Genomic DNA, 17,870 nt, shown 5'->3' on the forward strand with positions numbered 1-17,870 from the left:
CCAATTTTGTTCCAGGCAGTTCATTACTTGTTTGTGGTCTGTTAAACTCTGCCCTTTGGGAAGGGCTGATGGGGGAATGAGTAGCTAATTCATGACTAGTGAAATATCTGACATTTATTGATGATGAGAAGATATCTTGCAAGAAGACACCACGTTCAAATTTTCACACAGCAGTAGATCATACACTTATGCTGAACACCATGATTGAAAGAGTGGTAAAAACTGAGTGGTAAAAACAAACTTATGGTCTCAGCTTATACGAGTCCATTCCTCTGAGTGCTTCACATTACTGGTCATGGGAGAAGGGAAAACATCGAGCAGCTGCAGCAGTGTAAACATGAAATGCCAAAGAAGTTATTAAAATAGTATTTTATTTTATGAATAAAAACTAAACAATTAGGACATGGTTCTATTTTCTCTTTTTCCTCGTTTCCTTTGAACTATGCTGATCATCTCTTTTTGAACCAAAGCTGTATCTATCACTCCTGTGCTGATCCTGCCACTCACTCTCCAGCTGTCTCAGCATCTCCTGTGTGAGGAGCCCCTCCCGCAGCAATCTGTTGGCAAGAGATCCACGTCCATAGCTTTTCCCATCCTCCTGCCTGCCGCCAAGCCGAGAGGATCTCAAGTTCTTGGCTCTTCTCAGTCCTGCAGCCTCCCCTGCAACGGACAGTGCCTCTGTGGAGGCTGCACCGTGACGGTCTGAAACCACCCTGGCATCCTTCTGAGCCCCTGAGGGAGGAAAGTCTTCGGACACAGCTTCAGCTGTGCCAGGAGCAGCTGCAGACTGGGACGCTCGGATCAGCTTTGTGATGTTGCAGACACCAATTTGAATAATGTCGTCCAGTTTTTTCTGAATATCCCTTACGAGATCAGCGTCAGGGAACATATCCATGAAGCGGTAACTGAAGAGAGGCAAAGGAACACACACTTAAACCTGCTCAGTGGGACAAAAATGGGATATATGCTAAGTAAAAAGAATATTTATTACATATTGCTTGGGAAGGTCACCATATTTTAATTTGCATTTCGGCTGCACTAGCCCAGGATCACCTTGCTTCTACCTTTCTCTTTCTGTCACTCCCTCTTTCTCACTCCCTCAACATTGCACTTGTCAAGATCCTCTAAAGGCCAAAGGAGCCCATCCTGCACCACATACATATGGGCTTGAAGACACTGCACTTCCAGGACTGTAAGTCATCAATATAATAGGGAAAAATTTTAGAAAAAGGTTTTCAAGCACAAAGACAATACCTTAACCACAGATAGAGGTCAAAAACATCATGCACAGCTTCAAGGTGTACAAGTTCCTTGATGTTTTTTGGAGCAGCTAAGGGCCACTTGGTGTGCCGGCAGAGCCAGTCGAACGTCAGAGGCTCATTTCTACTGAACTGTCGTGCAAACTGAAAAACAAGCACAGTCCTCAGTTAGCCAGGAAAGAAGAAATCCCCAAAGAGTTAAATTCCCCAGAGTCTGTATACACAGAATCCTCTGTGAAAATACCTCCTTTGTTTTACACAACCCAAATGTCACACATTCTTTTACTTAATTACTCAACACAGCAGTCACCTCTCCTTTCCAGGGCCTCATTAACACAATTTGTTCATGGGCCATGCACAGAGTTAAGCAACAAAAGCACAGAGCTATCCAGAAAAGTGTAACACTGAAGGCATTTGATTTTATCTAACAAAGCAGATGGACTTTGGGTCTTTTTTAATCCTCCTCCTCCTATCTGGTTAATTATCCTCTTTTGGCCTTGCCAGGGATTAGAATATTAAATGTATTCCCTGATTTAGGAAACACACAAACCAACCAGATTAATCTGCACTAGAAATCCGCTCTTCTGAAACCCAGACACCTCAGCTCTTCAACTAACAGAAAAACAAGTCAGGTAAGATTTAAATCTAAAATTTTCAAAGAGTACTGATGCCTTGGAAGAACTGCTTCCTATCTGGCTGATACTAATGTGGGTTTTCCTGGCCACAGAACGGGGCTTAAATTCACACAAGCGTTCACAATAGCCTACCTCCCTCTAACACCACATATGCCCCTCTGCACCTTCACTACTTGGACTCCAAAAGCTCAGCATTTTCCTAGAGGCACTTGTTTCAACTCTTTAATCAATCACTCACTTTTTTAAAGACTATTAGCCATTTTCGAAAAACAGCGTTCTAATATTTATGACATGAGGGCACCACATAAGTTTCATTTTTATACTATTTCATTTTAAAAATTTAATGCATTCCTTAGAAAGGGAACAATGGCAATACTGTCTAACAAAGTAACAGTCCCAAGTGACATTACTATTAAAGCTGAAACACTGGAAAATCAGCTGACTACAAATTCTTCAAAATAATCACTCCAGGGGCACAGGAAAAAACAACGCATTTAGGCCTGAAAAGTAAAGTGACATAATTCTGAGAGCAAGTTATAGTTTCTGAGGTTTAAATTCTGTATAACTGTATTATAGCATCAGCAATCATCCCTAATCCCACACTCTCTTCTTTTGTTGACAAGCTAACAGCTCAAAGGAGCAGTAACTTGGTTTTTAATGACTGCTTTGAGGGACACTGCAGTGCAAAGCTTAACAGTACCCAAGTGACTAGGGAACACAATTCTCGTTTCTCCCAGTTCAGAGCTGACATACAAGGACAAGCAGTAGGATTTTCTGAGGCAAACAGCAGAGAAGCTGTCCAAACTTTAATTTACATCATGAGAACCAGGTCTCAGAACTTTGGTCAATAAAAATAGTGAAGAACTCAATACATCCCCAGCTATTTTATATCTCTTATTCTACCTGTGAGCACTTTAAGAATGCTCTCAAATGATCTGATGGCAAAGCCCACAACAAATACAGCAGCTAGATACAGTCCCAGTGCACCAAAACCCTCTTGGTCCAACATAAACACCGGATTTTTTGAGGGGAAAAAATAGCTGACCTTCAGCAAAGTGGTACACACAAAAGGCTCTTTTCTGTTCAAGGGTGCAGTGCAGAAGACGTATCGTGATCGCAGATTTAGTGGAATGTGCTGAATCATATCTGCTAGAAATTTAAAGTCATCAATATTGCAGACAAAGTACATCCCATCGACCTGTGAGAGGCTCACAAAAATATCCTGTGAAAATAAAACCAAATGTAAGAATGTTATTACAGGAGAGGGTTGTTCAACTTTGTCTTACCAAACCAAAAAAATTATTTAGAGTTTGAAAGAAAAGTTATACTGAAAGAATTAAAAACCTTCAAATTTGACCACAGTTAATAAAAAAGTGGGCAGAGGAATCCCCCCTGCTCTTTTGGCAGAACTTGCATTAAATTCTCCAACACAGGATCAGAGGAGAAGACATAACACATTACACTTCATTTAAACACTTTCAGTCAGTCTCCCAAATAACAAAGTTCTGGAAGGGTGCATTTTAGTTACAAAGAACATCACAGGAACCAGTTACCACAATGCTTGGCAATTTCTCCAGGTTTGTCACTTAGCATGACCCAAAAAGCTAACTTTACAGCATACAATTCAATAATTGAGGTATTTTTAGCTCAATGTCAGGATCAGATCTATTTTAGGAAGCAAAAAAACACAAGCTAAATACAATATTCCAATAGAGGAGTTCAAAGAAAACGTGAGACAAACTCAAGGTTTGGAGAAACAGAAGATGCAGTGCACCCTGCAGGGGGAATTCTGTGTGCCCCCAAAATGATTTCTGTAATGTAAATCTTTGAAAGATTTTTTTAAAACATCTTTAAAGAAATGCTGAGCTTTTCAATTCAATATATGACTGAATATTTTCAAGATCAAAAACAATACAGGGATTTTATCTTACTACTACTAGTAGTAGTAGCTAGCCCAGAAACCGCTAATTTAAAAATTTTAAGGATGTGTTGTTACCCTACCAGGCTAAGTCTTCCAGGAGGTCTCCAGGTATAATCTTTTATTTCAAGGTTAGAAATATACATTTTGCTGCATAACAGCAGATCAGCAGGCACAATAATGCACACTTAAAATCATGAAAGCTGCCAAGGATTTCTCAGTTTACTAAAAGCTGTGATAACGTTTCCTCAATACAGTATTGGAATCTTAATTTCTACTTTATAATGTTTAGGTACATCCAAAAGAACTAGTATCTGTCTAAAGAGGAGATCAAATCGATCCCACAAAATCAGTTTTCTAAAAGTTACAAACACACTCTTTTACCACAAAACCCACAGAAACAGGAGAAAAAAAAAATAGGTAGCTTTCAGATATGTGGAAATCTGACACGACCAGTTTCCCAGGATTTTTCAAACAATTTATCTAATTATATATCTCTGATCTTCAGCCTCAGACCAAAATGTCTACATTTAAAATTACGAAAAGCTGGAATGAAAAAGCTGCTGCACAATTTTAAACATGTGTAAAAATGACTGACACATTTCAACAGCTTTCAAGTTTATAGTAGGACAGGAAAGTTAAACATCCTAAACCTATATGCAGTCACTTGTGTGGGAGAGACAAGAATCCATTCAATAAAAAAATAAACACAAGGCTGTCAGGTCTCCCAAGGGCAGGTTTTTACACAGCTGTTAGTGATACTTCATTTTAAAGCAGAAGCTAATACTTTGATTATTCTTACAATTAAGTTGGATAGAGTGGCATCAGGGAGATGATAAGCGAACATTTCTATCTGCTCAGGAGTAGGATGTAGGCCAGCTGCCTAAATTGAAAATAAAGAAAAAAACTTCCATTAATTCTCAATATTGTTTTAAAGTTAATGCACCAGAAACAACATACTGAAAGACAAAATGCAAGAAACCAAAGCACCCTGCAGAGTCCAGTTTATTCAGCACACTTAGATGAACCTTAAGAACTTCTGTGCTTGAGCTTTTAATTCTTAAAAGAGCTAATTCAACAGAAAAGCAACACTGCAAGTCTCTAAATAGGACATACATCCAAAGTCATTCTGGCCCAACATAACTGATTTTTATTACTAAATTGAAAACAGAAGGAAAACTGATTTGGGATCAGAATACCATGAGGCAGCCCCAGAGTACACCTGTACAAACGGGGTGCTGAGGGTCTCACCTTGACAGGGGGCACAGCCTCACTCAGAATTTCCTTCAGCTGCACGAGGTCCTCGCGATGCATTGTGGTGACTTCTCCCTGCTGGAAGGAGGAGCCGAAGCGCCCCGCCCTGCCTGCAATCTGCAGAGCCTGCGAGGTGGTGATGGAGTCGATTTCCTTCTCGCCCTTCTCATTGACAGTTGGCTTTACTATGGAGTTAAAAATTATTCTTCTTATACACCTGAAACATTGAAACAAAAACAACGGCAAATCCTTTTCTGCAAATTACTTCCAAAATGAAGAGTTAAAGCTTTTGCTTCTTTATAAGCTTTTTTCTCCTCCATAAATTAGGGTATCACAGATACTACTTATGGACACAGCATATTCTAAAGGGCAGAAGGATATTGGCTAGCTGCAGGAGAATCACCACCCTGCACACATCACTCATGTCCTAACTGCCTCCCAGTGCACTCACCACCACTGCCCCAGCAGCTTGCAGCATTGTGACTGCATGTCCTTCACTAATGAAATACATCTGGCACTGGCCTGAACTTGCTCTGCATTTCAGAAATGCAAGAGAATGACAACTCTGACAACCTAGCACACTGGACTGCAGCTAATCCAGGTATCACACTGAATTGTGGGAACAGGCCAAGGGAGCCACTGAATTCTTGGAATCAGTTTTAAAATTAGAGCTTAGTTCTGCCTAACCAAATTGATTGCTACTTCAAAATTGAAATGTATGTACTGTGTTATCTAGACACCGCAGATATTTAGATGAGTTAATCAGACTGGGGAGATAAAAAGCAGGGAAATTAATGTGGCCATCACACCCAAAGGAAAATAAAAGTACCATAACCTGCTGCAAGTACTTACAAATTGAGTCCCATTCCAATTGCATCTGTAGCAACTAAAATTTTGCACGGATCATCAGGATCATTGAATTTCTTTGCCTGTTCAAGCTTTGTTCCTAAAACAGAATGACAGAACACTTCACATAGCAAACTTCATACAAAATAAAGACAACACATCACTAAGTCCAATGTCATTATAATAGGCTGAGGAAAAAATAAATAATTTGGGTTTTCAATTGGTATTTGGCCACAGATGGGGGGAGGGGACAGGAGGGATTTAAATCATTCCCAGAGCTGTGGCTAGACCTCATTTAATTATACCTACCTGAGAAGACCAAAATTAAGTACATAATATAGGTCTAATCCCAAGATTACAACACCAGTCAACGAAAGCTGATTACTTTCTCTAGATATACAGAGAAGCAAACTTGCACTGCTTTATTTTAAAATAAAGAAAGCAGTACAAGGGGGTTTCTCCTAAGAAAAGCAGCAAGAAACAGAACACTCCGTTAACAATGAAAGCAGAAGTGCTTTACCTGGTGGCAGACTGCCGTATATGACAGCACATTCCAATCCTCTGGCTTCAATCTGCCTGCTGACAGAATAAATGTCGTTCTTACTGAAACAGACAATGCAGTCCCCAGGACGGAGGTTATCCAAGGACTCCAAGGCATAATCCAGCACAGTCAGAGGAGTCAGCCTCTTGTAGTTTCGGACCTAGAATTAAAGTTGTCAAAGATGGTATCTCTTTAAACTCACATTCCATCACGTCAAGACTATCAACACATCCTGTAAAGTCAGCAAACTCAAGAACACCATGCCCTCCTGGAAGATCAGAACTGTAAAAGTCCATGAACAGCTGTACCAGCTGCAGCACCCCCTGAAGGGAACTCATCAAACCACTTCTTTCAGAAACACGGTACCACTATTGAAAAAGAAAGAACTTTGCAACATCTTTGCTTTACAGAAATTGAGAACATTTTAAGAAGACTTCCTGCAGGACAACTTTGAGCAGTGATAACCCCAAAAGGACCCTACATTTTTTCCTGTTTTGCAGCAAAGAGAACCTGATGTTCTGTTCGTAGCTTCTTACTTACTTCAACTTCCTCCCCTGTAGTGTACATGAGCTCTGTCACCAAGTCAATAGCAGCAGGTTCTCCACAAACGTGGATTTCTTCTGCACAGAGGCCTGAACATGGCCAAGTGAAATAAAAAGAAAAATGTTACTTGTTTATATACAACAGTAGTTTTAGCTAGCTCTTAAGGTAACAATAAATTGTAGTTTGGTTGCTAAACACAATTGAGACTGTATTTCACCCCCTTCAAGGACCCAAACCTGCACCTAAAGCCTCTCCCACAACACACCACTTCCCTAGAGCTGCTCTTGATCTCTTACAGGCAGGTGACACTGACAAATCATTATTGTGATAATCAGAGCAGCCAGTACCTCACTGGCCAAAACAAGAGGTACCCTCAGCCACTGAACAAATGGAGCAAAGCTTTGAGTATGTTTTAATTACTACTCATGTTTTACTAACTCCTAAACCATAGCAGAACTGAGGAGTTTTGTTTTCTGCATGAATTCACCTCTAATTCAGTTAGAACAGAAAAGGGAAAAACAGGAAGTAAAGGAAGTGTGACAAATCTGCTGAACTGAGAATCAAAAGCAATTAAAGGAAGGGTCAAGAGGGAATCAGACTCCAAACTTCTGTTCCAAATAGAAGGAAAAAGGTTTCAAAAATTCCTCTAGAAAAATTCTAAAATTATCAAAATAAGCATTCTTCTAAGAACAAATGAGATAGATCCAGCTCTACAAATGAGCCATTTGAAATTAACACTATAAAATATTTACAGTTACCATTATTATGCAGAATCTCTACAAAGCTAGTCTCTTGAAAACTGGTGTTTTAATTGAACAGAAAAGCATACTTCCTGGAAATAGTCAATGTTAAAGGACAGCACAATGTCGTAAAGACTCCCTGTTATCCAAGGAAGGAAAAATATAAGAGGCATCTGAACAAAATTTTAAAAACCCATTCATTCAGTAAAACATGACAGGTAGCTTCCTGTCATGCAGACACATCCTTTGAGGCAGACTCTCTCTCTAACTTGCTGTGAGAAGGCATGAAGAAGTAATACTTTTATTTTGCATCACATGTTACAACCACTAATGACTATACTGACTGCTAAGCTTCAATTTCAACTGTCATTAAGCCAATTCATTGCCAACACAAACTTACCTAGAAGGGCTCTTGTCCAAGCCCAGCCTCTGGCAGGATCTCTGATCATCTGAATTTCATCTATCACAGCAACTTCATCTTAAAACAAAAAAAGAAAAATATGATGCACCAAGGAAGAGCATCTAGAACAGCAGTACAAGCCACAAAGAAGCTGAAGGAACTCACAGGTTTCCTAAAAAAGGCTGCTAAAAAAAATCTAATCCTCTATCACCAAAAAGCTATTCTGAGATGACCCAGGTTTCTTGAACTGCTCTATCATAGTTCAGGAATTGTTCAAATAAGAGTGAAAAAGAAGAGTTCAGCTACTTTTGATTCCAAGCAATAACACACACAAGGATACCACAGATAGGACAGAAACAATTATGTGTACTTACAAGGTGTATTAGTGCTGCACATTTCAATAGTACAAGCAACATGGGAAGCCTGTCTGGCATCTTCATTGGCAAACACACGCTCTTCTCCTGTCACCAGGTCACACGGCACACTCTAAAGGCATTCAGAAATCTCAGGTTAAGGTTCCTGAACATAAAATCCCCTTTCCAAAGAGGACAAGAACAGCAGTTTCTAGGACAGTGTAATAGAAGTTATCCAGGAAATAACCACTCAGCCTTGAGAGACCTGTGCCTTGTATTTAAGTCCTATCAGAGCTTGGAGGCTTAATGAAGAGGTGCTGTCTGTAACTAGACATCTTCCCCTACTCCTGCAGGAGGTTACATCTTCCCCTGAGCACTTCAGAGCTGCCACATCTGCCACAAAAGAACTGTTAGAAGAGTACAAGGGACTCATAAAGCAAGGCCCAGCAGCAAAGGAGCCTTGCAAGCTCCAGCCTGCTCCAGCTCCTTTGGCAACTGCCCTGCTGCCAGCCTCCCCTGCTGCCTTGTACTGGCACAGCAAGAGCTCGTGAGGATCAGCTGTGAGAGACAGCTGAGGCCAGCAGCCTGCCAGCCCTACGCTCCTTGCTGCTGATAGTGCTCCATCCATAGCCACAGCCACCTGCAGAGCCCTCCTGGAAGCCCTGTTTAAGCCCCAGGGGCCTCAACATGGTCCAGGAGCCAACAACTGAAGTTTTCACACACACTGAACACATGGGAGAAAAGTTCAGTAACCACTAGCAAGGAGCATCCCTGCGTGGCACCCACAGTCACTCTGTACATGTGGCACATCACAGCTGTCTCCCAGGACAAGCCACTCCTCCTGATGTGTTGCTCAGACAGACTGAGAACAGGAGTTACAAATTCTACATCAAAAAAGGAGAAATCACAACATCACTACTGTACACACACGCTGTGCTGTGTTAACATGTGATACGTGGTTGTAGCGCTTCAGAACTGGTCTGGCTCTCAGCAGCTGGAAACAACTGGTGAGGAGCCTCCAGAAATACACCAGAAGCAATAGAAAACGCTAATGAGAATTTCCTCTAGGGACTTGGTATAAAGGACTGCTCTTCAATTCAACACATCCGAATCTGCAGAAGTTTTCAAGGACAGTGAAGTGAAACATATTTATACATTGAAGCAAAAGGTTGAAGGAAGCTAAACAAGGCTAATTTTTGTGCACAAGCTCTAATAAAGGTCATGGGCAAAAGAAGGCATGGTCCCTATGCTGAAAAACCTAATAGCAGAACCTGGCTAATCCAGGGAGCAACAAATTCCAAAAGAGAGGCAGTTACAGGCGTGATTGCAGAGCACGTGCTCTGGGGACAGCTTGTTCCACTTGGGAAATGATGTTCCTTTCTGCTCCTAAGGCAGAAATGCACAACTGATTTCACATGAGCTGACACCACTGCAAAACAAAGGCACCTGCTGGAGCACAGGGCTCCAGGGACCACCTGGGGCCACTCCTGGGCTTTAGAGACATGCATTCCTGAGACTGTTCCAGTACTAAGGATGTTGGTAAGTAATATGACATACTGACAGCATCATTACTCTTTTGGAAGATCTCATGAGCCAGAAGTTTCAGTGGGCCGCAGTATATTCCAGATTTGGCTGACAGAAATCTCTGGATAGCATGGTAAGTTTTTCCACTGTTTGTTGGACCAGCATGGAATATTATCTTTCTCTGAATAGCCCTGGCATCTGGATACCTAAAGCAAAGACAAAACAAAGCAGATCTGCTGAACATTTATCTGGATACTGATTGAGGAGAAACTGGAAATTGGCTTAAGCATTTATTTATTAATAATTCTAATGTGTGTTTGTCCAGTGTTGAAAGCAGAAATATCAAGTTCTTAGAGACAGTATAAAGAGGTTACTGTGTCTTACACATTGATCTTCTAACTCATACAAAGCTTTCAAAGATTCGGAGTGAAATTCACATATTGCATTCAAATAATTCTCATTATTGCAGCAATTCTGTCTCCCTGAGCTTATCAGTATTTTAATGTTTTGATGTGCTACCTCCCAAACACATTGTCAGAAAACATCTTCCTGGAAAAGCCACACCAACTCAGTGACTTTCATAGCTGATATAATCTTATGTTCTTTTTGATTCATTGTGATGTATCTTGTAAATAATACAAGAGTTCCTGACACAAATTGTTGTAAAAACAGAGAAAAGGACTGAAAATGTAGCATAATTACATTTAACTCCACAGACTATGCAATTCTATGACAGTGAGAAAAGGAACCAGAGCAGTCACTTCCCCACACTGACCAGTTGGGTGGCAGCCTCAGATCGCTGATCTTGCGCAGATCATCCATGCAGTCCAGCATTGGAAAGATTTGCTTTGCATGCCTCAGGAAAAATGGAAACAGATCATCCACGTGACCTACAAGAACAAATCCTTTTCAGAAAGTTTGTGTGCTTGTCTGAGCATCTACCTTCACAATAAACTTTGAAAAAAAATTCTATTACTTCTACCCCCCAGTTATGTAATCCTTTCAACTTCTGGCTCTCTGCAAAGTTCAATATTTATCACAGTGGTAGAAAGAGAAACTAACACAAGGACATGGACCCATGTAGCAATGGAATACAAACACAATAATAGGAAAAAATGCATCTCATTTCAGTATATTCACTCTGCTCAGCCTACTCGCCTACAGAACTTCTAAGTAAAAATGAGAAACTGTGGAAAAGCTGGATGAGAAAGAGCTTTTCTGTGCCAAGATTGTAAGCCCTTCTTCCTAAATTCATGTGAGAGGGAAGGGAAAAGATTTTAAAGTGCTTTTATGAATAAACACAGAAAAATAGATTTGCAGCTTCTCTAAGCTTTAGAGACTTAGGATGCTGGTTCCAACTTTTAAGTTTCCAATCCCTAGGAGAGAAAATAAAAATACTAAAATCAACTCAGAAGAAAAATCCAGGTTCATTCTTCTGAACATTTGCAGAGCAGATATGAGGGCCTTAAAGGTCTCATTTCAGGTCACACTCCTACTGTCCAGCTCTCATAGAACTTCAAAGAACTATCTTGATCTGTTTGTTACTATCAAACATACACACACAAAAAGAAAAAAACAGTGGTTTGGGGTTTTTTGGAGGGTTTTTTTTTTGTTTGGTTGGTTTTTTTGGGGGGGGATGTTCTATTTTGGGGGAGGTTAGGTTGAGAATTATTACTCAGTCACTAAAAATCATTGTGGAATTCTTTAAAAAAAAGAATATATTTAATTATCATCTTTAGACAATCAAAACTCAAAAAAATCAGTATTTCTATATATAAGGCATAAAATGTTCATATATAACCACATAAGGAATGGAAATGAGGAAATCTTGTGGATCATTTTATGGAAGAAAAACATAATGAGACAATTTCCTAAAATGGCCAACGTTTCAAATCTACACATTTACATTTAAAGACAAAACTAAACTGCCTCTGCCACCTTTAAAATCCCATCATTAAAACACCCCCTGTGCAGCTCACACCCGGACAAAGCTGACTCTGCTGCTCCCGGCTGGTATCATCTCTTGTTAAGTGCTGTTAATCACAACACGGGATGCACTAAGCAGGAAACACCTCTGTGAGTGCCCAGGGAAACAGAGCACTGGCACAAAGCTGCCCCCGAAGCCAGAGCCAGCAGAAAGCTCTCCCAAGTGCCCCCTAGTGACTGCTGGATTTTTGAGAGAGGGATAAACAGCACTGCTTTCATTTCACCCCAACAGATGCTGTAAAACAACAGGCTGCTTCTTGCTAACACCTACACATCTTTCATTTCCCTTTCAGAAGATTTAAGAACTGAACATTCCCTAGGATGGGCACAAATGTTTCTGATAGGGAAGCGGGGATTTTTAAGCTCTCTGACAGCATAGTAAGGGGTCCACATGTATGTATGTAAGTATACAGGGCAAAAACAAGAAAAAATGCACATTTTATTTTACAAGCATTCCAGATACTTGCCTGCACCACAGCATATATCATTGAGAATAATATGCAAATCAGCACTCACAGAACTGGATTCCATGATATACTTCCTAAAGCTTATAAATGCTTGGTGAAAGAGGCGAGCTGCAAAAATAAAAAACAACAACAAAAAAGGAACAAAATTAATGTTGCCAGGATCAGAAAAGTCTATTTGTGAACACCCTATAAAACACTGAAGCAGCTCATTAAAAACATATATGTTAATATAAGCTATTAAAAGTAAATATAAAGGTTATTTGAACTGTGACAGAGACAACACAAAGAAGCAGTGATACGATAAAAAGATCACATCTAATATCATATTTGAATTAAAACAGATTTCACATTATAATATTATAAACTTAACACATCTTACCATCTAGTCCATTTTCTGCTCCTAGTCTTTGAATTTCTTTTCTTTTGTAGAACTTGTTTAAGGTTTTTAGAACTTCACCTGTAGAAAAAGAATAACTTTTTGTTTCAGCTTCCTCAAAACTAAATCACATTCTCCTGGCCCAAAGATGCTGGTTTGTAGTCTCCCTGCACTGGAGAGAGGGAATCTTTCCATGCTGAACAGATTCAGATGAACTCTTCCTAAATCAAATGCAATCAATGAGTGAGACTGGGACTCTCGTGGAGAAGGACAACCTTCAACAGCAGCAGAGTAAGATGGTGCCAGCCATCTCCCCTGGTACTTGATACAAAATCATAAAGATAGAAACATGCAGCCAACAAGTCATGGAACAAACTAATTAATGTTTTGGGGTGGGTTTTTGTTTGCTTTTTATCAGTACCTATCAGGAGGCTTTAATATGAAAAGCAAATCTGCTTGAACTACTTGGTGAGAGCTTTTAATCAACATTCTAAGGTACATTCTTCCCTCCACCCTGCTTCCAAGACAGACTCTTCTGAAAGATCAGGTAAACCAGACACAGTATTCTTTCTTTTCTCAGGTTAAATAAAAGGAAAGAAGAAAAAACCCAGAGTTTCTTTATATATATATCACAAATTACTCAGCTTTCTTTGAATAAAATCTCTAATAAACTTATTAATAAACTCTTGCCCTCCTCTAAAAGGCAAGCTCAGTGTTGCAACAAAATTGTATTTACTCAAGTACACGCTGATTTTAGTTCATTAAATGTTAGATGAAAAAGTGGAAAAAGATGTGTCCCCTTTCCATCAACAGTGGATCAGAAATTCACAAAATTCTAGCAGATTTCATGAATACCTATTCATGAGTTTACATCATTCTTAAAAGCCAAGTGTATGAGCCCTGCACTATAAAATGCTGGGAGTGATAAATGTGGCACACCCCGGATGCAGCACAGGTCACTGGACACGAGACTGTCAAGCTCTGCTCTCTGCAACTCTGTAACTGTCTGACATGACATGGAAAGCTTCCCATGACATCAACCTTAAATTACTGAAAGACTGCCTCTCTAAAAAGCTGTAAAAACAGAGACAGTCCACTTGGTACAATGAAAATCACCAGCTGACAAGAATATGGCAGATTTAAATGCACATCCCAAAGCCTGTGCACAGCTACAGGAGTCTCTTAATGGATTAACTCCTGTTCTGAAATGTTCCCAAAGGCAACGAAGAAGCAAGGGCACCAGCAGGATTACACTGCCTAGGAAGGCATTCACACTCATATTTAAGGGCCCAAAATCAAAGGCAGACTGGAAAAGTGCAGTACAAGCAAGCACAGGGCTCGATGCTCTCCAGAGCTTCCCAAGAAGCTCCAGCAATTAACACAACATCAGCCACGCAGCTAAATTCACAGCCCATTGGCCTTACTACAGCATTAAAAGGTCAACGCCAAAAACATGTTTCTATCCGAGGCAACGTGACATTGGGACCATGCCACCTACAACCAAGGTCACGATCCTTCCTAGGCACAAACACTTGTCCTAATAATAAGGTAAATCTAAACAAAACAAAGCTGGCATTGCAGCCCGTGTGGGCTTATCTAACTACACATACACACTCAGGACATCTGTGTCCTGTCTCAATCATTATCCTTTTTACCACTCACTCTTGTTTTGAGATTTCCCTTTATTTACCATTCTGTCACTCTAGAACTGTGTTTTAGCTCTTACTCCTCAATTACTCTGACTTCTCAGAAGCATTTTTAAGGTTCACTGTAAAAAGACAGCCCAACTGCAGTAAAGTTCAGAAATTATGCAGTTAGTCTCCAGTGTATGGGATTCATTTAAAAGTTTCAACCCTGTTTGCAGGAGAAGTTTTGAGTAATTTCCCTGTATCTCTGAAGACAACAATCCACTGCAGTCAGGCTGTATGCTACCACTGGGGCAGCTGAGGTGCTTTATTTTAGAATTCCTCCCTAACTGTTATTAGACTCCCACTGGCCAGTCCAAGCAACCTTGTGCATCTAAACAAGCCCCCGCTCAGGCACCTCCTGCTCCTGCCACGTGAACTGCTGCCCATCCCTGGTCTGTCCTGACTTGCACTTCCCACAGGTAAAGCACAGCCCCATGGTCTGACAGCTGAAGCCACAGAACTGACATTCAATGACAACTGATACAGAAGATACACACACCAAAATTGAAAGCATTCATCAGCACCCACAGGGGTACACTTCCTATGAAGTCGTGGAAAAGAGCAGCAGTGAATTAATTCCAGGTCTGTCATGAAGTTTTTACAAAACTGGCTTCACAAAAATGAGCTTCTAAAAAGACCTTTATTCTTCCTAACAGTATCTGACTAGTGTGAAAACAATAATCACTCTCACTTGAGGGAGTAACAAGCTAAAAAGATGATTCACATTGGAATTACACTAACAAAGTTTCTTGACAAGCTGTAACCAGAAAGCTCATAAACACACATCTTTCTTTATTGAATCTAGTTCAGTACTTGGCAGCAGAATCTGACAAAGTATCTTAATTTAAAATATAAAAAAACCCAGATGCATTACACTGTGTGTGGTTAGAACCTGAAGGGGCAAGCAGAGGAAGACTATTTCATTCTTAAAAATGGCTACATGTTAAGGACAGTCTTGTACAGTCTTCTCTAACATTATTTGGTTTCAAAATACCAATACTCTTAAAATACATTATCGTCTTTCAAAATGTTGCTGACAGCACCAAAGAGAGCACTAGAGGCCAACAAGCCAGAGGAGCACCACACAGCTCACCTGGCTGCTGGTCCTTGCCAGTCCCACATGGAAGAATGTCAGCCTGTCTGAAGTAGTTCATTCTCACCTGTGCAAGCACACATAACTTTAGCCAATCTGTTCTTTCTCAACAACTTTGCAAAGACCAAACAGAATCTATCCTTATCTCCCCAGAGCATTTTAGTTGTAGTTTTGAAAAAAATCCAACACAACTTTTCTTCTAATAAATGAGACAACAGGTAATGTGCAAGAAGCCATCATTCATCTTTATTGGCACCTGAGGAATGCACTGTTCATATAAAAGACAAGTCTGAAACACAGATTTTTGCATTACAGCTGCTCAGGATTCTTCATCCTGACTAGGCTTTTTTAGCTTTCAAGGCCAGATATTCTTTTCTTCACAGTTCTGAACAATTAAGATCATTTGCCCATGCTCCTATACTCTGGAGTTAAGACAAATAATATGTCATCAGAACACCTAGTTAGGAGAAGATATGAAAAAGATTTCCATTTGCACCCTTAATGCTTTCAGATAGCAAACAACCAAAGAATCAAGAACTTGTCTCTTATTTACCAAATCTTTAAAGATCACAGAGTCATAAGAACACAGAACTGTCTGGGTTGGAAGGGACCTCAAAGCCCACCTTGTTCCAGTCCCCTGCCATGGGCAGGGACACCTTCCACTATCTCATGCTGCTCCAAATCCCACCCAGCCTGGCTTTGGACACTTCCAAGGATGGTGCAGCCACAGCTGCTCTGGGCACCCTGTGCCATTGCCTCACCAACCTCACAGGGAAGAATTTTTTCCTAATACCCCATCTAAAGCTACCCTCTGTGCATTCCGAGCCATCATCCACTTTTGATCCAGGCACATTCACACCCAGACTCTCTCTTCGGTCTGTACACCAATAGTTGAGGAAACGATGCCCTTGAAGTTCAGATACAGTTATGGTTCTGGAATGCACAAGATTGCAGTTTGGCTGCGGGACCCGCCCCAAGCCAAGCACCTTTACCCTGACCGCGCCAAAAGAGAATGGAGCAAGCAAGCGGCAGAGCATTTTCTCCACACAGGGCAAGCCTGCCGGCCCCAGTTAATCACAGAACACTGAGCTGGAAGGCACCCACAGGATCATGCCCTGCACAGCACTGCCCCACGAATCCCACCCCGTGCAGGCGTCATCTCACCCAACAGCCTTTATCCCACTTCACCTTCACGGGCACGATTACCTGCACTGGTCAGACAACCTGCAGGGAAGGAGCCCCTGCTCGTAAGAGGAAGGGTCCTTCTGACCCCAGGAAAGGACCCGAGAGCAGCAGAGGGCAGCTCCCTCAGCCCTCAGGAGGGTCACAAAATTAATTAAGCTGGAAAAGACCTCTACGATCATCGAGTCCGACCTATGACCGAACACCACTTTGTGTACCACAGCAGAGCACTGAGTGCCCCATGCAGTCTGTCCTTAAACTCCTCCAGAGATGGTGACTCCACTACCTCGGTGGGCAGCCCCTTCCAATCGCTCTTCCTGTGAAGAAATTCCTCCCTATATCCAGCCTAAACCTCCCCTGGCACAGCTTGAGGCCGATTCCTCTTGTCACTAGGAGCAGAGTCCGACCCTCGTCTGGCTGCAGGCTCCTGCCAGGGAGCTGTAGAGAGCGAGGTGTTCTCCTTGAGCTTCCTCTCCTCCTGACCGAGCCCCATCAGCTCCCCCCGCCGCTCCCCATCAGATTTTTGCTCCAGCCCCTTCCCCAGCTCCCTCGCCCTTCTCTGGACCAGCTCGAGCTCCTCAACGTCCTCCCGGAACTGAGCGGCCGAGAGCTGCACACAGCGCCCGAGGCGCGGCCTCACCAGCCCGCCTCCAGTGCCGGCGGGCAGAGGGCGGGCGGGGCCTCACGGTCGGTGCCCGAGGACCGCCCCCGCCCCTCACGGTCCCGCCCGCACTCACCCTTGTCGAGGGGTCGCGTGAGCTCGGCGCCCACGTCTTCTTCGGCCGCGCCTCCGAGGCCGGGCTTCAGCGGCACGGGCACGAAGAGCGATGTGTCGGGGGCGCGGGAGGGGCCGCCGTCCCCGGAGGAGGCCGATGATGAGGACGAGGCCGAGGACGCGGCGGGGCGCGCACGAGGAGCGCCGCCGCCATGCCGGAGCGCGAGCCCCGCGCGCGCCGGGAGCCGCCGCAGCAGCGGCCACGCGCAGCGACTCATCCGCGGACAAGGGCGGCGGCGCGCGGCCAGCGCGTCATCGCCACGCGCCCGCCCCGCCCCCACGCGCGTGCG

General features: G+C 42.3%; 1 protein-coding gene across 3 annotated transcripts; it reads right to left on the reverse strand.

Annotated features, from left to right (window-relative positions):
• Positions 1 to 350: 350 nt before the first annotated feature.
• SUPV3L1 (Suv3 like RNA helicase) lies at positions 351 to 17,853 on the reverse strand. Of its 3 annotated transcripts, XM_063406342.1 has the most exons (15): positions 17,543 to 17,853; positions 12,846 to 12,923; positions 12,467 to 12,574; positions 10,789 to 10,903; positions 10,051 to 10,219; positions 8,511 to 8,622; positions 8,137 to 8,214; positions 6,994 to 7,085; positions 6,433 to 6,613; positions 5,919 to 6,012; positions 5,064 to 5,283; positions 4,615 to 4,695; positions 2,940 to 3,116; positions 1,255 to 1,403; positions 351 to 905 (listed from the first exon to the last, which is right to left on the reverse strand). In XM_063406342.1, the coding sequence occupies exons 1-15, from the start codon at positions 17,796 to 17,798 to the stop codon at positions 410 to 412; spliced, it is 2,406 nt and encodes an 801-aa protein (XP_063262412.1). In that variant the 5' UTR covers positions 17,799 to 17,853; the 3' UTR covers positions 351 to 409. The 3 variants fall into 3 exon arrangements, with proteins under 3 accessions (XP_063262412.1, XP_063262413.1, XP_063262414.1); XM_063406343.1 differs by lacking the exon at positions 17,543 to 17,853 and having other exon boundaries at positions 12,516 to 12,574; positions 12,846 to 12,897; XM_063406344.1 differs by lacking the exons at positions 10,789 to 10,903; positions 12,467 to 12,574; positions 12,846 to 12,923; positions 17,543 to 17,853 and having other exon boundaries at positions 10,062 to 10,219.
• Positions 17,854 to 17,870: the final 17 nt, after the last annotated feature.

The sequence above is a fragment of the Prinia subflava genome, chromosome 9 (genome assembly GCF_021018805.1).
Source record: "Prinia subflava isolate CZ2003 ecotype Zambia chromosome 9, Cam_Psub_1.2, whole genome shotgun sequence".
Lineage (NCBI taxonomy): Eukaryota > Metazoa > Chordata > Aves > Passeriformes > Cisticolidae > Prinia > Prinia subflava.